General features: G+C 44.5%; 1 protein-coding gene across 5 annotated transcripts in view; it reads right to left on the reverse strand.

Annotated features, from left to right (window-relative positions):
- rps6kc1 (ribosomal protein S6 kinase B1) overlaps window positions 1–21,185 on the reverse strand; it is a 174,146-nt gene that overhangs the window by 128,428 nt on the left and 24,533 nt on the right. For all 5 annotated transcript variants that reach the window (XM_085981219.1, XM_085981217.1, XM_085981212.1 and 2 more), the window contains exon 5: window positions 6,776–6,869. In XM_085981219.1, coding sequence (XP_085837345.1) covers window positions 6,776–6,869 — 94 coding nt within the window. The remainder of the gene's footprint in view (window positions 1–6,775; window positions 6,870–21,185) is intronic.

Here is a 21,185-nt window from a genome sequence, read left to right on the forward strand (position 1 = left end):
CCTCATTTCCCATGCCTCCGATTCCGGTAAAAGGGCATGCAAGTTCTTTGACCCAACCGACGACACTCATAACGAGGCCTGGATCTTAAGGCGTATGACGAGGGCTTGGCAGGATGATCAAAATCAATCCTCTCCCCAACCAAAAGATCAAATCCACGCTTTCCATTCAGGTCCAGATAGAAATTACCCGCCGGCATGGCGGACTGAGAGAGCTCCAAGGTATCCGGTAGCAAACCAGGGAGATAGGGGATATGGACCACTAAGGGGACCCTGTTATAACTGCGGAAAGACGGGACATTGGCAAAGGGAGTGTCAGGCGCCTAAAAGTAACCGGTCCGGCGCTGTGGGATGCTCCGGGCGAATGGCACCCTTCCATGAGCAACCGACACTTGAGCCCGGGGGCCAACAATGACGGGGTCCGACCTCGGAGGTCGTGTGCAAGGCAGGATATGACAATCATGGACGGCCGATAGTCTCAGGTGTCGTAGGAGGTCGCGATACCACATTTTTAATGGGACACAGGCAGATCCAGAACGTGTCTGGGAAACCAGCACCCTCTCTTGCACAACGACTTAACTAATCAAGAAATTCTCCTTAGCAGCTTTACCGGTCATGGGTAGACCGCTACAATCACTAAGACATTGGAGATTCAATTGGGAAGTTTCAAATTTAAGCATGCCTGCCTGTCGGTGCCACAGATGCAGGGGGAATGGGTAATAATTGGTATTGACTTCATGAGAATATATAATTTGGCTTACAACCCAGCAAACCGATGTATTTGGAGAATGTGAGAAACTTGTGTTGACTGGTTAATACCCATGGGGACGTATGACGTGCGCGTATGCTACATGAAAACTTTTACTTTTGTTCCTTCTACCATAACAGACGACCTGGAAATACAGAATATTTTAACCCAAAATGCAAATGTTTTTGCCACCCACAAACACGAGTGTGGGCGGATGTCAGGACCGGTCTCAATCATGGGACCTGATCCCCCGCCCCATAAGCAGTATAAAATTCCCGTAGAGGCAGAAAAGGACTTAGACAATATTATTCACAGTCCCTTGAATCAAGGCGTGCTCCAGGCCATTGCTTCTACCAATAACTCACCTATTTGGCCCGTTCAAAAACCCGCTAAGTCCTGGAGAATGACTATAGATTACCGAACCTTGAATAAGGTTACGCCTTCCGTGGCACCCACTGTTGCCACTGCCCCAGAGACTGCTTCAAAACTTTCCCCAACTGCGAAAATCTTTACTGTCCTGGACATCAGTAATGGATTTTGGTCCATACCCTTAACAAAAGAATGCCAGTACAAATTTGCTTTTACTCACAAGGGACAGCAATACACTTGAACCCGGTTACCTCAAGGTTTCCACAACAGCCCCTCAATATTCTCAAACATACTGGCAAATAGTTTGAAAGGATTTTCCCAGCCCTCAGCACTCGTTCAATACGTAGGCGATATCCTCCTCCAAACTGACACCATGGAGGAACATAAGGTCCTGTTACAGGAACTATTTAAAACCCTCCTCAAGATTGGGGTAAAGGTGAACCCTAAAAAGGCGCAGATTGCGAAACAGTCAGTGCATTACTTGGGAATGCAAGTCACAGAGGGACTGAGGGAGGTAACAGAAGAGCAAAAAATGTCCGCCTCCAAGTTGCCTACCCTCACAGATGTAAAATCTCTCCGGTCCCTTTTAGGGATCACCGGATATTGCCGGGACCACATTGAGGACCACTCTTTACTGGAAAACCCTTATATAACTTACTAAAGAAGGGAGTGGCATGGGAATGGTCCCAACAACATACGGATTCCTTTAACCAGCTAAAATTAGCCTTGACCCAAGCCCCTTCACTACGCAGCACCGACATGTCTGAGTTTTTATCTGGAGACTGCAGCTTGTGAGGCCGGCCTATCAGCGGTATTATTACAGGAACGCTCTGGGAAGCTCCAGTCTGTTGGTTACGCTTCTAGAGTTCTGACCCTTAGAGTTCCCACCCGGTGAGAAAAATTTACTCTGTGTTTTGGGCTGTGCACAAATTCTCTCCAATCGTCGGACTTAACCCTTTGATTATCCTAACCACTCACACGCCTATTAAAATGCTTATGGATGGTAACCTTAAAGATGGCTCGGTCAATTCACAACGAAAAGCCAGATGGACACTACTCCTACAAGGGAGGGATATCAATGTTAAATATCAGCCTAAATTAACAAACTTAGCGCAAAACATGCTGTACCCAGGAGACCTGCACGAATGTAAAATTTTGTCATCAAGTGACCTTGATGGCCCCTTTCAGACAAAATTTAGGGAGGGTGACGGTGACCAGAAAATCAAAACCCACGTCTATGTGGATTTCATCAACTGTGGTTAATGGACAACAATGTACCGGATTTGGGGTGGTAACTATGACTGAGGATGGGAAAAGAGTTCTGGAACAGACCCCTATAAAATTGGAAGGACACAAAAGGAGCACAAATAGCCGAATTAAGTGCCATTGCCTACGTAGTAATGCACCCCGATTATATTAATCAGTTGAAACCCTTTGGGAAAATGGGCTCCTTCCATATGCACCATGTCATGTTGGACGCGGGGGAGGATGATACTGAAGGCCCAGCCACCGCCGGCCTCCCTGCGCCAGGGGCTCGCGAACCGGCAAACATGAATAGGCCTGGCTCAGACCCAGAAGAGTCAGAGGGGGAAACGGGGTCCAGCACTGAATTGGGATCCGGCTGAAGACCTTGCCCAGGGATTACAGAGGTTGTTTTTGGAATCTTCTAGGGTGGCCCCCCCTTGAACCCCGTCTTTAATCCAACCCGTCAACTGGGCTAGAAACCATCCTCTACCCCCGCCCAGTCCAGGACGACCCAAACGGTTGCGTCGGGTATCAGAAAAGATAGAACTGTAAATAAGAGCAGTTGCTACCCTGATCTTTCTTTTTCTTTCTAGGTAACTGATTATTGCACATGGAAATCCCAGTACCCACCCTTCTGGGGTACTGTGGTCTGGTGTTTGGTTGTATCATCCTCGCCGAGAACTCAGATGTAACTATTACCGCAGACAGAAGAAACAGTCAGAACTGTGCCCAAGACAACAATGCAGGTTTTCACGCACCTACCAATGGCAACAACGACTGCAGTTGCAGCAGCCAAGGAAAAACCCTGCTATGAGACGGCAACTGAAACTCAACTGAACTTTGTGTGTATTGCTTGTACGGGAAAAGATGTTAAGGCTATAGTATGGATGGCTATGCAGAACACAGGGGCACCCATAGGGTTCTATCGGAAGCAAATCCTTTTGGTTCAGAGTATGAGATGAATTGTACGAAGATAGATAAACAACTGTGTTGCAACATAAGCAAGACAAGCACCTCCTTACAGATTAGGGTGGGATGTAGCAGCAATTCAACTGTAAGAAACCTAATCGGTAATCCACAGAAGAGCTTAAAACCAACATGCTCATGTAAACACCAAGGAAAGCTAGTGGTTCAGGTATTACAGACACCTACTACCCCACTCATTGTTCAGACCACCACCCCGATCCCTACAACCCCGGTTCCAGTTTGGGACTGCCCCGAACACGAGCCGGGACCCAAGGGAGGAGTAATATTAAGAAACATGACCAAAATTGTTTGATAATATACAATATGAATTAATACCTATAGTACTGAATATAATCGATGTACGATTGCCCAATTGGTGCCCGGAGGGAACCAAAAGATTGTAACAGGGCTTGACTTTGATGTTGCTCAAGGGAGAGATAGGAGGGAAGCAGGGAAATGAAACAAAGACAGCTAGGAAAAGGAGGAAGAGAGAGTTACTGAATGATGCAGGGACAGTCTATGGAGCAGGAATGGCCACTGTAAATATTCTAGATATAACTAATTTGAACTCCAAGGTTAAAACCTTAACCCAGCAAGTCAAAACATTATTGGAGGAACTGAATAATAATCAAAGACAAGTGTCACAGGCAGGACAGGAAATTATAGGGATCCAAACACAACAGGTGAAGAAAGGTCTTGGAAGGACATGCACGGACTATTAATCAACTTATTAACACGGCCAAAAAAGCGGCGAACGGAACCCAACAATAAACACTGTGCATGACATATGGCAATTGGATGCTGGACCAGCCGAGAGAAAACTTAATGCTGGCAAAACGTGAAGCACCCCCCACTTGGATCAACAATACTCAAATCCGGGGTCTGATAAAGCAGAATGTTCCTGCTACTATCAGTGACTGTGAACTACTGAAACTCAGCAGGGTATGGTTCAACGAGGAATGTACTGGCCCCCCGTGGAAGTACTGCTGTAGGGATGGTGATAGGAGTCCCCATGATAGGACGTCAGGAAGGGGTGCCTTTATTGGAGGTCCAAACCATAGGCACTATACAAAAAGGAGTATGGGTGGCCATGGCAGGAATGAGGCCATATGCTGTGAAGCAGAACGGTACGCTATTAGGAACTGCATTGGGATAATGTGCCACTACGGAAAGAACAATAATATGCCCATAAAAAATTTACCCGACCCGCAGCGCGCGATGCGGATTTAAGGGAAATACGGCCATAAATTGCTCTTTGATCATGGAGAACGCGGTTCACAAACCTATCACTCGAAGCGCTTATATGGGTGACGGAACATATTGTTTTACCACCACTGAAGTTAGTTACCATTATGGGAATAAGGACTGCCCTATCCAAAACCCAACTTTCTGCATGCACCCCCCGATACCGATGACAATAGGAAATTAACAACATCCAGAGGCATGCAACAGTTAATCTTAATGTGTCAATAGACCTGAAAAATCGCTTGACAAAATATTTCACAAAAATCGACATCAACATCCAGCTAGAGGAAGAACATATAATGGAAATTAGACATAAGCTTGATCTTGTTCATGAAATCTACGAAAGGGTGGAAATGAATACCCAGGACATTGACCAAAAGATTAAACAAATCAAAATCAATACTTGGTGGGGCGACCTTTGGAATTGGGCAAAAATGTGAACATACACCCCTGGGTGAGACTCGTGTCCCACCTGACTGTAATTATGATCATGCTGGTGTTCATATGCCTATGCTTCACCTGGGTAAGCATGAAAAGACTAGAGAAAAGGCTGAAGGTTCGAGTGGAATCAATGGAAGCGTATCAGGCTTTACAAAGAACAAAGGACACCCCCCCCCCCCCACCCAACGATGGTAAACAGCTTTATGGTGATCAAATCATTTGGTCAAATAATAAATGATCAAAGGGAGGAATGTGGAAATGGAAGAAGTAGTGTCTAAATTTTAAAAAAACTGAAATAAAATGAAGGAGTCACCATGTGTAAGAGATAGTGGGTAAATAATGCAGAAGTTCAGCATCAGCCATGGAATGTTCTGAACAGAGGGCTCATAGGTAACCTCGTCAGACACGGGCAAGGTCACTACAGACGCCAGTTAAATGAAGTAAGACGCAAACTAATCAAGGAGATGGGACAGGTTGTAGAATTGGATAAACTAATCATCAGGGCGCAGGGAAAAAGGAACAAATGTGTAGCCAAAGAGATGGGACAGATTTTAGAATCGTATAAACCAGGAGGGAAAACCCCAGAGAGCGAGGAACCTAGGAGCAACACTCGACAGCAGTGACCTGGGGACAGAAACCCTACATAGAGGTTTGGACAGAGATTGATCACCTCGGACCCAAATCCTCGGGTAATATCAATATAAGTTGCGAGTCTTATATTTTGGAATTGTACTTTAAATAACGAATGGTGTTTGTTAAGCAATTATTAAAGATAAATCTTTGTACGCGAAATCTGTTGCCTGTGTGTTTGTTCAGACCAAACTTACATTTGAACCCCAAAAGGAAAAATTGCAAACCTATTTGTTTGATCTTTCGAACATCTAGCGAATTCAGAACAAGATGAGAAATAGGAGGGGGCCAAAGATAGATCCTTGAGGGACTCCAGAGGCTGATTCTCTGGCTATGACTGGATAGATAGGAATGGAACCAACTGTGTAGTCCCACCCAGCTGGACGACGGAGGAGAGGCGTTGGAGGAGGATGGTGTGGTCAACTGGGTCAAAGGCTTCAGACAGGTCGAGAAGGATGCAGAGGGATAGTTTACCACGGTCAGTCACATAGGATGTAGTTGTGATTTTGATAAAAAGCTGTTTCAGTGCTGTGGCAGCATATTTTGTTTTTATTTCAGATTTGCAGCATCTGCAGTGTTTGGTTTTCGTTAAAGTTAATTTAATTTTGGGTCCTTACAGTCAGCAAACAGAAGAGACTTTTATCCCATCAGTCTGAGTTTGAAATACGGTCAGAGGTAAAAATACAGGGCAATTTTTAACTGCTGCTCGGCATTCTCCATCACTGGCCGCCTGAGCCCCACCTGACGTGATTTTCAGGTGGGCCTCGAAATGGGTGACCAGCACTCCTGCCCAAAACAGGTGGAATCCTAATTACTTATGCAAATAGGGGTCCTATGCCGGTTGCAGAATCCCATTTGCAATTTTCAGTGCCAATGACTGGAGTGTGGGCCATGCACACTCCAACCAGTGGTACTAGGAGTGGAGCTGTCTAACCAGTGGTCCTTAAAGGAACCATTTCCGGACACTCAAAAACAGAAGTTTCAGGTGCAAAAGTGATTTTTGAGGGAAATGGAGAGAGATAGTTACAACTTTAGACATCAAAGTTTTTTTTTAACATAAGCCTGAATCCACCAAGAGTTCCACTTTTTAATGTTCATGCATTGACCGAGCTTTTGAGTGGTACCCCTGCATACCTTCAGTACTGCCATCTGATAAACTATCAATCAGGGACTCCGACGAGGGATCCGCTGGGCCGATGAGGTCTGATCCATCATGAACTTCACCATCCTAAAAAGTAAACTTTCAAATGTAATATGGCAAAACAAAACATCAACAAATTTTCATTAAAAAGATTTTTAGAACATCCAGGAAGTTATTTTAGATCCCTGCATACACAAGCAGGGTCTCCATCAGTACTTGTCCTGAACTGGCTAGGAGGCCAATTTGTCTTTTGAATGACCTAAAATCAAAAACCTGTATGGAGGGGGGAAAACAGGTCTGGTCCAATAAATTTTAACTATTTTACAGTTACTAATTTTGTAAAAAGAAACCTTCTTTGCTAAAGGTGTTGACACCAGCTTGGGCTTGTTCACATGGGTGTCCTTCAATACCTCACCCAGATGGCAAATTTTCACATCTGACCCTAGACACGGAGTATTGGGAGGTATTCCACCATAGATCAAGAACACCAAGCCCGATCGGGTCCACGAAGAATGTCCACATTCTCCAGCAGAAGTCACTGAATTGCGATCAAGAGCATAAATTCTGGTTGATTTGACCCCCCTCCCTAGTCCAGCGGCATAAAGCTCACCCAGGCTGAGATCAGTTGATTCAGCACAGACCGGGGATGAGCCTGGGCCCCTCTATCACCTGGTCTGTATGGCTCATTGCTACAATAGACTTCCAGTTTTCAGCTCGGAAGAAGGGTACTCACTTAACACATTATGCTGTTTTTTTTTCCCCACTGACTGACCACCTGTGCAATTCCAGAATGCTTTTGTATTTTATATTTGACTGTTCAGACTATACATACCAGAATTTGTTAACATGTTCAATTGCCTCACCATATTGTCTGGACATTGACATGTCCACTATTACTCTAGGTTCCCTTCGAGTCTCCCTTTGCACTTGATAGGATTCATTTTTATCTGTCTGCCCATTTGCACCAATGATGGAAATCCTTGGTTTCAACAGAAACAATGTAAACTAGTTTAACACATGTCAGCTTGGTTCAATTGTAGCTCTTGCCTCCAAGTCAGAAGATAGGGGCGGGGAGAGTTCAGGCCTCACCCCAGGATTTGAAAGCTTAATCTCAGCTGACACTACAGTACAATACTGCATTGCTGTCTTTCAGATGCGATGTTAAACAGAGGCCCCTTCCGCCTAAGCAGGTGGATGCAAGAAATCCCATGGCGCTATTCAAAGAGCAGAGGAGTTCTCCCTGTGTCCAGGCCAACAATAATCCCATAAGCGGCACCATTAAAAACATTTTAATTGGCACTTTATCCCATTTGCTGTTTGTGGGATCTTGCAGTGCGCAAATTGGCACAATCTATCGGAAATCTTTAATTGCCCTTTTGTTGCCAATTTGCACACAGCAAAGTCCCACAAACAGCAAAGAGATAAACTGACCAGATAATTGGTTTTTAGTGATGCTGGTTGAGGGATAGATATTAGCCAGGACACCAGGAGAACTCCCCTGCTCGTCTTCAATTAGTGTCATGGGATCTTTTATGTCCAATTGAGGAAGCAGACAAGGCCTTTTTTAGTTTTATTTTGTAAAAAAATTTCCCCTTAGTGTAGTTGACATTCAAACCACTGTAACCTCAACCTCAAGTTGGCCTGCAGAGGAAGTCCCCAATTATGCTTTGCAGTGATAGCAGCATCCCTTCTGCACCTTGCACTTGCAGTACTCTCTACCCCAAGATCAACAACACAATAAATTGTTTGAACAATTTTAAATGTTAATATTTGCAAAGAAAGTGCTAATGATCGGAAGAATTTTGGAACTGTTGCCACTACGAAAAAGGGGCTGAGGAACATCAGGAAAGGAAATCTATTCCTTCCCTCCGGAGAGCAATTTGTAGATGAAGCTCGATTCCCACATAAATGGAGATGTCCACTGTATAGGAGAACACTGAGAAACATTATTTCCACCTTCCCTCCCCCATCATAGATTGACTGTTACACTGCATTAGAACACCATTCAGAAAATGCCATTGAAACCTTACCTCCTGCAATAATTTTCCTAGTCACTTGGTGGCACCCAAGTATGTTCCATCAACCAGGCAGAGACGATGGAAGCACAGCACATAGCCTGCAACTTATCTGAACTATTCAACAAGATCAACAAGCTACTGTATATGAAAACGTAGGGAGTTTCTCAGTATATTCACACACCCACACACACACGTTCTTACATATGGCTAAGATAGCTCAATTACCAGTATGTGAAGGAGTTAAATTTCCATCTTGAGATACAGTGGAGGCAATTTTGACTGTGCGATAATGTAAAACAGGCAAGAGAGAATTGGCAATCTAAATTAAAATCTGGAGAGATGTAAAACGGGCTGCCAATTCGCCATCAGCCATTTTACACTATAACAGAGTCAAAATTACCCCCAATTAGTCATGTGTGTGTGTGTTAATTCAACTCCCCATATTTTATCAGGCAAAGGTCAAACGCACACTCTTTAAATAAAAACAGATGTATTCATTTATATAAAAAAGTCAATCAGACAAGAGGGACAAAGAACATAAATGTTAAAAATAATTAATGATTTGCAACAGTTATATTTTTATGCCGTGGTTAGAGAGAGACTTTGTCCTCCCTCACCACCCTGCAGTCAGAAAATAATGTACAGTTCTCACAATGTCAGTTAGCAAGTAACTTGCAGAAAAGCTATCACTTGCTCGTCAATAGTGCACAGCCTACAGCACACATGTAAATACCACCTCAGTACTCACAAAATCTAACATTTACCACCCTTACAGGTTTTTGCCAAAATAACTTTCTCAGTTTCAGTGGCATTATACAAAAAAGCATGACGGAGAGACAAAGATGCAGCACAAGAAATTTTAGCAGAGGGTAGCAATGAAAAACCACAGGCCGTGTTATCTGTAACTTTATAGTGCAACGGCTACAATGAATGTTACAAAGGCGCTAATTTTGGCTCAGTAGTAGCACTTTCATTTCCAAGTGAGAAGTTTGCAGGTTCGAGCCCTACTCCAGAGACTTAAGCACATAATCTAGGCGGACTTCAGTGCAGTGCTGAGCATTTACTGCTCTGTTAGAAATGTTAAACTGAGGCCCTGTCTGACTTTTTGGTACACAAAAGGATTCCATGACACTATTTGAAGAAGAGCAGGGGAACTCTCTTGATACCCTGGCGGACATGTATCCCTCAAACAACACCACCAAAATGATCATCTGGTCATTTATCATCTTGTTTGTGGGATCTTGCTGTGCACAAAAATGGCTGTCACATTTCCCTCCATTAGAACAGTGATTACAGTTCACCTGTGAAACTCTGGGAGGTAGTGAAAGATGCTATGTAAATGCAAGTATTTTCCCAATAGCCACTATATTGGTGTCCCCTTTTCACAAACAGGTGGCGAGATTGGAATAGTCACAGTCAGTCACAAAAATAGTTGGGCAAGACTTTTAGAATGGAGCTGTTAAAACAGAGGGCCATGCGGACATTTTTATAATAATTTGCTCGTGATGTGGGCAACAATGGGAAGGTTGCATTTATTGCTCATCCTAGTTGCCCAGAGAAGGAGATAGTGGGCCTACTTCTTAAACCATTAGGAACTTGAAGATGATCATATTCCAATAACATTGTTGCTCTTGCCCTTCTCAGTGGTAGAGAGAAGGAGGGCGGGAGGAAGGTGTTGTCGAAGTAACCTTGGCAAGATGCAGCAGTGCATCCTGTAGATTGTACATACTGCAGCTACAGTGGTGGAGGTGATGAATATCGAGTCCAGTGGCAAGGGCACCAGTCAAACAAACTGCTGTGTCCTGGATGATTTTAAGCTTCTTAAATGTTGTTGCAACTGTAACAATCCAGGCAAGTGGAGAGTATTCCTGACTTGAGTCTTATAGGGACTTTGAGGGGTCAGGTGAGCCACTTGCCACAGTTTATCCTGCCTCTGCCCCATTATTGCAGCCATTGCCCTGTTCTTGCAGCCACTACGTTGCTATGGTTGGTCCAGTTAAGGTGTTGATGGTGGGGGACTTAGCGATGTTGGTACTGTTGAAAGTCAAGAGGAGATGGCCGAGCTTTCTCTTGTTCAAGATGGTCATTACTTGCCATTTATGTGCCACCACTTCTCAGCCCAGGCCTGGATGTTATCCAAGTCCTGCTGTAGCTGGCATGGGCTGCTTCATTATCAGAGGAGTTGTGAATGGAGCGGAGTCATCAGTCAACAGTCACGACCTTATGATGGAGGGAAAGTTATTGATGAATCATAAGAACATAAGAATAAAAGAATTGGAATAGGAGTAGGCCATTCGGCCCCTTGAGCCTGGTCTGCCATTCAATAAGATCGTTGCTGATCTTCGACCTCAACTCCACTTTCCCGCCCAATCCCCATATCCCGAGAGTCCAAAAGTTTATCTATCTCAGCCTTGAATATACTCAATGATTCAACATTCACAGCCCTCTGGGGTAGAGAATTCCAAAGATTCACAGCCCTCCGAGTGAAGAAATTCCTCTTCATCTCAGTCTTAAATGGCTGACCCATTACCCTGACACTATGCCCCTAGTTCTAGACTCCCCAGCCAGGGGAAACAACCTTTCAGCATCTACCCTGTCAATCCTTCTCAGAATCTTATATGTTTCAATAAGATCACCTCTCATTTTTCTAAACTCAAGAATATAACTTATATATTTATATAGCGTCTTTAGCGTAATAAAACGACCCAAGGCGCTTCACAGGAGTGTCATCAAAAAAGAAATTTGATACCAAGCCATAGGAGATGATGTTAGGGCAGATGACCAAAAGATTGGTTGAAGAAGTAGGTTTTAAGAAGCGTCTCAAAAGGAGGAAAGAGAAGCGGAGCGATTTAGGGAGGGAATTCTAGAGCTTAGGACCTAAGCAGCTGAAGGCACGACCACCAATGGTGGACCATTTAAAATCGGGGATGTTCAAAAGGCCAGAATAGGCGGAGCGCAGAGGTCATGGGGGATTATACAGCTGGAGGAGATTAGAGAGATAAGAAGGGGGCGAGGCCAGAGAGAGATTTGAAAGCAAGGATGAGAATTTTAAAATCGAGGTGTAGCTTAACTGGGAGTCAATGTAGGTCAACAAGCACAGGGGAGATAGGCAAGTGGGACTTAGAGCGAACTAGTGAGTATAGGCCCAATCTACTGAATCTCTCCTCATAGGACAACCCCCTCATCCCAGGAATCAATCTAGTGAACCTTCGTTGCACCGCCACTAAGGCAAGTACATCCTTCCTCAGATAAGGAGACCAAAACTGTGCACAGTACTCCAGGTGTGTTCTCACCAAAGCCCTATACAATTTTAGCAAGACTTCCTTACACCAAACCCCTTGCAATAAAGGCCAACGTCATTTGCCTTCCCAATTGCTTTCTGTACCTGCACGCTAACTCAGTTTCCTGTACGAGGACACCAACATTTAATAGTTTCTCACCATTTAAAAATATTCTGTTTTTCTATTCTTCCTACCAAAGTGAATAACCTCACATTTCTCCACATTATACTCCATCTGCCACCTTACTGCCCACTCACTTAACCTTTGCAGGCTCTTTGCGTCCTCCTCACATCTTACTTTTCCATCTAGCTTTGTATCATCAGCAAACTACACTCGGTCCCTTCATCCAAGTCACTAATATAGATTGTAAATAGCTGAGGCCCCAGCAATGAAGAGCTGCCTGGCTGCACAGCGGTCTGAAGGTCCCGTGCAGACCGCTCACCGGCTTCTACAAGGAAGAAACCACATATGCGTGAAAATTTGAAGGGACCGCGCGCTAAAAAGAGAACACATTGGGCTCAAGCACTGATCCTTGCGGCACCCCACTAGGTAAAGCCTGCCAACCTGAAAATGACCCATTTATCCCTACTCTGTTTTCTGTTGGTTAACCAATCCTCTATCCATGCTAATATATTACCCCAACCACATGAGCCCTTATCTTGCGCAACAACCTTTTATGTGGCACCTTATCAAATGCCTTTTGGAAATCCAAAATATACTACATCCACTGGTTCCCCTTTATCTGCCCTGCTAGTTACATCCTCAAAAAACTCTAATAAATTTGTTAAACACGATTTCTCTTTCATAAAACCATGTTGACTCGGCCTAATCGTGTTATGATTTTCAAGTGTCCTGATACCACTTCCTTAATAATGAATTCCAGCATTTTCCTGATGACTGATGTTAGGCTAGCTGGCCTGTAGTTCCCGGTTTTCTCTCTCCCTCCTTTTAGGAATAGCTGGATTATATTTGCTACCTTCCAATCTCCTGGGACCATTTTAGAATCTAGGGAATTTTGGGAGATCACAACCAATGCATCCACTATCTCCGCAGCCACCTCTTTCAGAACCCTAGGATGTAGGCCATCAGGCCCAGGTGATTTCTCAGCTGAAGATGTTTCTCTGAGGAACTCCTGCACATGTTTATGTCCTGAGGCTGTGATAACTGGCTTCCAACAACCACAACCATCTTCCTTTATATCACATATGACATTGGAGGATTCTCTCTCTGAACCCCATTGACTTGTTTTGTTAGGGATCCTTGGTGCCACACTCAGTCATAGAATCATAGAATGGTGAAGGAGGCCATTCGGCTCATTGAGCCCATGCGGGCTCTCTGAAAGAGCACTTCAGCTAGTCCCACTCCCCCACCCTTTCTCCATAGACCTGCAATTTTTTTTTCCTTCAGGTACTTATCCAATTCCCTTTTGAAAGCCACGATTGAATCTGCCTCCACCACCTTTTCAGACAGTACATTCCAGATCCTAAACACTCGCTGCGTGAAAAAGTTTTTCCTCATGCCACCTTTGGTTCTTCTGCCAATCACATTAAACCTGTGTCCTCTGGTTCTCGACACTTCCGCCAATGGGAACAGTTTCTCTCGATCTACTCTGTCTAGACCCCCTCATGATTTTGAACACCTCAAATCAAATCTCCTCTCAACCTTCTCGGTTCTAAGGAGAACAACCTCAGCTTCTCCAGTCTATCCACGTAATTGAAGTCCCTCATCCCTGGAACCATTCTTGTAAATCTTTTCTGCACCCTCCAAGGCCTTCACATCCTTCCTAAAATCCGGTGCCCAGATTTGGACACAATAATCCAGTTGAGGCCGAACCAGTGTTTTATAAAGGTTCATCATAACTTTTGGACCCTATGCCTTGATTTATGAAGCCCAGGATCCCATATACTTTTTTAACCACTTTCTCAACCTGCCCTGCCACCATCAAAGATTTGTGCACATATACCCCCCAGGTCTCTCGGTTCATGCACCCTCCCTTCAGAATTGTACCCTGTAGTTTATACGATGGGCCGAAGGGCCTCTTTCTGTGCTGTGTAACTCTATTGCCTCTCCTTGTTCTTCCTACCAAAATGTACCACTTTGCACTTTTCTGCATTAAATTTCATCTGTCACGTGTCCACCCATTCCACCAGCCTGTCTATGTCCTTTTCTTGAAGTCTATCACTATCCTCCTCACTGTTCACTACACTTCCAAGTTTTGTGTCATCTGCAAATTTTGAAATTGCACCCTGTACACCCAAGTCCAAGTCATTAATATATATCAAGAAAAGCAGTGGTGCGAGTACCGACCCCTGGGGAACCCCACTGTGTACCTTCCTCCAGTCCGATAAACAACCGTTCACCACTACTCTCGGTTTCCCGTCACTTAGCCAATTTCGTATCCATGCTGCCACTGTCCCTTTCATTCCATGGGCTTCAACGTTGCTGGCAAGCCTATTATGTGGCACTTCATCAAATGCTTTTTGGAAGTCCATGTACACCACGTCAACCGCATTGCCCTCATCAACTTTTTCTATTACCTCATCAAAAAACTCAATCAAATTAGTTAAACACGATTTGCCTTTAATAAATCCATGCTGGCTTTCCTTAATTAATCCACACTTGTCTAAGTGACTGTTAATTTTGTCCTGGATTCTTACTGCAATTATATAGGGCCCTGATGAGTCCACACCTGGAGTGTTGTGTACAGTTTTGGTCTCCTTACCTAAGGAAGGATATACTTGCCATAGAGGGGAGTGCAACGAATGTTCACCAGACTGACTCCTGGGATGGGGGGGGGGGGATTGTCCTATGAGGAGAGATTGAGTAGGCTAGGCCTATATTCTCTAGAGTTTAGAAGAATGAGAGGCGATCTCATTTTAACATACAAAATTCTTACAGGACTTGACAGGGTAGATGCAGGGAGGATATTTCCCCTGGCTGGGGAGTCTAGAACCAGGGGTCACAGTCTCAGAATAAGGGGTCGGCCATTTAGGACTGAGATGAGGGGAAATTTCTTCACTCAGAGGGTGGTGAATCTTTGGAATTTTCTAGCACAGAGGGCTGTGGAGGCTCAGTCATTGAGTATATTCAAGATGGAGATCGATAAATTTTTGGTTATTAAGGGAGTCAAGGGATATGGGGATAGTGCAGGAAAGTGGAGAGGAGGTAGAAGATCAGCCATGATTTCATTGAATGGCGGAGCAGGCTCGAAGGGCCAAATGGCCTACTCCTCCTCCCATTTCTTATGTTCTTATTATCGTTTCTAAAAGCTTCTCCACTACCGGAGGTTAAACTGACTGGCCTGTAGTTGCTGGGTTTATCCTTACACCCTTTTTTGAACAAGGGTGTAACATTTGCAATTCTCCAGTCCTCTGGCACCACCTCGTATCCAAGGAGGACTGGAAGATTATGGCCAGTACCTCCACAATTTCCATTTTTACTTCCCTCAGTATCCTAGGATTTATCCCATCCGGTCCTGGTGACTTATCTACTTTCAGTACAGCCAGCCTTACTAGTACCTCCTCTAACAATTTGTATCCCATCCAGTATCTCAACTACCTCCTCTTTCACTATGACTTTGGCAGCATCTTCTTCCTTGGTCAAGACAGATACAATGCACTCAATTAGTATCTCAGTCAAAAGCTACATTATCAATGGCAGCTGCTCACATCTCACCTCTGGAATTTCAGTACTTGTGCAGCTTGGCTAGGAGAGCAGGTAGTTCTGGTGCACAGGTCCTCAGCATTACAGCCAGGATGTTGTCAGGACCCATAGCCTTTGCTGTGCCCAGTCGTTGGAAACTGGCATCTGTGATGGCGAGGACCTTGGGAGGAGGCAGAGTAGGATCACCCACTCGGCACTTTTGGTTGACGACATTTGCAAACGCTTCACCCTTGTCTCTTGCACTCAGGTGCTGGGCTCCACTATGGCCGAGAATGGGGATGTTCATGGAGTCTCCTGCTCTTGTTCTTTGCCTGGTTGTTTACCACCAGTCTTGACTGGATGTGGTATGGCCGCAGAGATTTGCTTTGATGTGTTGGTTGTGGGACCACTTAGCTCTGTCTGTTGCTGCTGCTGCTTTTGGTGCTTAGCACGCAGGTAGCCCTGTGTAGTGTAGCAACTTCACTAGGTTCATACCTCATTCCACAGGAATTAAATTTAGCAATAATTATTAAACTATTTCCTGGCAAGTCCCTCCAATGTGAAGAAAAGACATACAAGAATGCATTTAAACAGACCACTTAATTTTAACATTCAACACAGAGCAGGTGGATTTTAAAGGACACTTAACTGTGGGGGGAAATGCAGCATGGATCACCAATAAATGTACATGCATAATATCTACCTAAAATATCCATGGGACTAAAAACATTTAGATTTTATGCTATCTACTAATCATTATACTGATCCAAGATTAGAACAAAAAACTTAAATATTGTACTTTGGACATTTATAATGTCCATTCACCTGTATTCAATAAATCAAACAATCACAAATTAGCACTCAACATGAAATGGAAATTAATAGTCATACCATTCAGACCAAACACAATGCATAGCGCACTAGATGTCTTAGCTGTACACTAGTGGATTCAAATACACAACTTCCTATACCATAATATAAGAGATTATGAAACAGGCATCAAATTCTCCCCAGTGTGTACCTTTAGATACAGAACGCTGCCAAGTCATACAACACAGTTCTTTTCACTGCTGGGATCTTATTTAGATTCCAGCTGGATTGCTACAGCATTAATTTTAGTGGGTAAATCACATTCTCCTCCTCCCTACAAGGTAAAATGGTTTTGGATAAGCTCTACATCAGATCACTTCTGAATACACATTTCTGAATATTCCTGATGTCATCTACTATAACAAAGAAGTGAATCCTTTCAAACAGTGTTAAAATATACATAAAGAACTCAGGGGATACCTGGCACAATGTATATTTAATAGTAACCTCAAGGGTTAGGACTACAAAGGCTGATCAATAAATCTCCCTCATAACAAACACTGCAGGTTGAGTGATGACAATATTTACTCTTTCTTACTCAGAATTAGGCCACACGGGACACACCAGAGCACTGCTGCTAGCTGCATACAAACCAGAATGGAGGGGGGAGGGGGGGGGGGGGGGGAAAGAGAAAGAGAGCTTTCTTTATATAGCGTCTTCAGTGTCCTGCCATCTGCCTCATAAAACAGAATTCTTTCAAGGCTGCTTCACTTCAAAATCGGAACAGCTGTTCTTCAGTGCCAATGCTGAGCAAAAAAAACTTTTTTGATTCCAGTCTAACAAAAAAAGTTACAGCATTCCTTCCCCTGGATCTGCTAGCAAATTGACTACCAATAAAGTATAGCCCCTGTCGAAATGTTTCTGCGCCTACTTGTTTACAGTCTATTTCTTAAAGTTTCTTAATTTGAATTACCTGTTCATTGGAATTGAAATCTTACAAAAAAGCCTCCTGTAAGATTGCTTAATTCATACTACTGAATAATTTGAAGTTTTTCAACCAACAAAAAACTGCTTTGAATTAAGCGGAGTAGACTATTCTAAAATTCTAGAAGGTGGATTGGCAGGGAGATTAACGGTGGAGGTTACAATGCCTGGATTTTCACATTTCTAAAGCTGGAGTTTCAGGGCTCAAAAATGAGGCCCAAATTAATTTTGGTCTTTCAACACATGCATTAATACTTGCTGCAGATTCTCCTATTTAAAAATATTAAGACAATTAGGAAATAAAAAACATAAAATATATCACCACTACATTCTTTTCAAAACATCTGCTCCTAATTTACTTCCTGCAATCTAAGATAGAGGAAGCATTCCAAATGCGCTTGAGCATTTAAACTTTAAACCTAATGTGGTGTTTAAAGTGACCAATGGACAAAGGTTAAAAGAATGTTGTGATAAACTTGCATGCCTTGAAATGACCTTTTCTTGTTGAAGTCACCACTAGAACACTAAAAAGGACAGTAAAGTGCCAAAATTGACAATTAACCATTAATAAAAGGCCCAAACCATTTTACAGCCATCATTGTCAATTGCATTGTTTACCTTTACTGAAACTGAAGTTGCCACACAGCTGCTAAGTCCTGGCCTACAAGGTCCCACAGGAGCACAAGACGCACACTAAAAGAACAGATGGTTTGCATTCCTGATTTGCTGCACACTGACATGGTGATCAAAACATGGAGTGCAAGCAGCACAAAACAAAAGGGAATACTTTAAAATTCAGAAGCAGACATCTATTTTAACATCTAAAATGAAAAATGGGATTTAAAATTGCCATTTTCATTAAAGCCAGTCATTTCTCTTAGTTGATGCAGAACACAACAAAACAAATGCAAGGGAGAGAGAGCACCCAGCTGTCATTTTAGACACCCATTAGGTGATTTCAATAACAGCCCTTCATGATAGATACCCCTGGTGGTCTCAATGACCATCATCATATTGTACTGCAGCCTACAACCACACTCACCTACACTCTCTCTTTCCCCAACTCTGGTCACTTATGCTTCCCCCTGCCACCCACCAGCATGCCATCAGCCACTTAGGACCCACTCTCTGGAAATGCCTCTCTTAAACCCCTCTGTCTCTTCACCGCCCAGCTCTCCTTAAAATCCAACGCCAAGATTTCTCTTCGTTATCAACAGCATTTCTACAATATATACATGGAGTGGATAATGACAGCCTTCTCGTGGCCCACTGGGTTATGTGATCTTAGATCACAACTAATGTCGTCTCAAAGGACACCGAACTTGTCGGTAAATTGACCTCCCGGTGACAGTAAAACAAAAACACTACATACACATCAAGCTGCAGATTGTTTTCACAGAATCACAGAAACCCCACAGTGCAGATAGAGGCCATTTCGGCCCATCAAGCCTGCACCGACACATATCCCACCCGATCCCCGTAACCCCTACACCAACACATATCCCACCCTATCCCTGTAACCCCACGTATTTAATCCCCCTAACACTAAGGGTCAATTTATCATAGCCAATCAACCTAACCCGCACATCTTTGGACTGTGGGAGGAAACCGGAGCACCCGGAGGAAACCCACGCAAACACGGGGAGAATGTGCAAACTCCACACAGACAGTCACCCGAGGCCGGATTCGAACCCGGGTCCCTGGCGCTGTGAGGCAACAGTGCTAACCACTATGCCACCGTCCTTGATGGGCCTTCAATAACCACAAAACTAGAAGTTATAGACTTAAACAAGTTGGCTTTTAATCACTAAGATCAGAGCTAACATCTCAACACGCCGACTGGTTCACAGGAATGAGTCATACAGATCCTGGGATCTTTATGTAAGAGAAGTCAGGGGCGGAGCCAAGAGCCAAGACCTGGAACCTCCCAGGTTAGTCGGGAAAGAGGAAGTGAAACTATACACAGTGGGGGAGGGTAATATACAGGAGTGCAAAACGAATACAGGATCAAGACAAACAGATTTCATTACATTCACCCCTTCTATAGATTTAGTCCATCGGGGTGATGTTTCTTAAAAGTTGGTATAAGTGAGTCTGTCAGGAGGTTTTGCAGTTCTCAGTGATCGGCGCAAAGCCGGTTGGGGTGCCTCTAGGGGAGTGGATTCTGGTTCCTCCGCTGTCCGGGCCTCCGCAGTGTCTTCCAGGTTATCTGCAGTGTCCTCCAGGTTAAAGTTGGGTATTGATACCTCTGGGCGTCCTGTCTCTTTGTAGTGTAGGTCTTCATCGGGTAGTCTCCCATCGTTCTCTCCGCTCCCCGAGGGAGCGAGGTCTTTTATGGAAACAGTGTCCTCTCGCCCGTCAGAGTATTCGATATAGGCGTACTGAGGGTTTGCATGGAGGAGCTGTACCTTTTCCACAAGGGGGTCCGTTTTATGGCCTCTCACGTGCTTCCGCAATAGTACTGTCCCCGGAGATGTCAGCCACGCGGGTAGAGATATGCCCGAGGTGGATTTCCGGGGGAAAACGAACATCTTTTCGTGAGGGGTAGCGTTAGTGGCAGTACATAACAGAGACCTTATGGAGTGGAGCACATCTGGGAGGACTTCCTGCCAGCGGGAGGTCGGAAGGCCTTTTGACTTTAAGGCTAACGTGACAGCCTTCCAAACAGTAGCATTCTCCCTTTCCACTTGCCCATTACCCCGGGGGTTGTAGCTAGTGGTTCTGCTAGTGGCTATCCCCTTCGAGAGCAAGAACTGGCGCAGCTCGTCACTCATGAATGACGTCCCCCTATCGCTGTGTATGTAGTTCGGCATGCCAAACATGTAGAATAGATTACAGAGACACTTGATGACCGTGGCACTGGTCATGTCTGGGCAGGGAATGGCGAAGGGGAAGCGGGAATATTCATCAATGATATTGAGGAAGTATACGTTACGGTCGGCAGAGGGAAGGGGTCCCTTGAAGTCCAGACTTAGGCGCTCGAATGGCCGTGTGGCTTTGATAAGGTGTGCACGGTCAGGCCTGTAGAAACGAGGCTTGCATTCCGCACAGATGCGGCAGGCTCTGGTCATTGCCCTGACCTCCTCGATGGAATGGGGCAGATTGCGGGACTTTATAAAATGGTATAGTCGGGTGACCCCTGGGTGACAGAGGTCATTGCTGAGACCCTGTAATTTGTCCGTATGAATGCTGGCACACATTCCCCGCGATAGGGCATCTGGGGGTTCATTAAGGGCTCCCGGCCTGTACAGAATATCATAGTCGAACGGGGATAGTTCGATCCTCCACCTGAGTATTTTGTCATTCTTGATTTTCCCCCTTTGTTTGTTATTAAACATGAAAGCCACCGACCGCTGGTCGGTGAGCAGGGTGAAACGTTTGCCGGCTAGGTAGTGTCTCCAGTGCTGCACTGCCTCCACTATAGCCTGTGCCTCCTTCTCGACAGAAGGGTGTCTGATTTCAGGTCCCTGAAGGGTTCGGGAGAAGAAGGCCACAGGTCTCCCAGCCTGATTGAGGGTCGCAGCTAAGGCAAAGTCTGACGCATCGCTTTCGACTTGAAAGGGAATGCATTCGTCCACTGCACACACTGCAGCCCTTTCAATGTCCTGTTTAATACTGGTGAAAGCCTCCCGAGCTTCAGCTGATAGTGGGAAAGGACGTCGATTTAA

Source organism: Somniosus microcephalus, chromosome 3 (assembly GCF_052327205.1).
Source record: "Somniosus microcephalus isolate GS21.2 chromosome 3, FLI_Smic_1.0, whole genome shotgun sequence".
Lineage (NCBI taxonomy): Eukaryota > Metazoa > Chordata > Chondrichthyes > Squaliformes > Somniosidae > Somniosus > Somniosus microcephalus.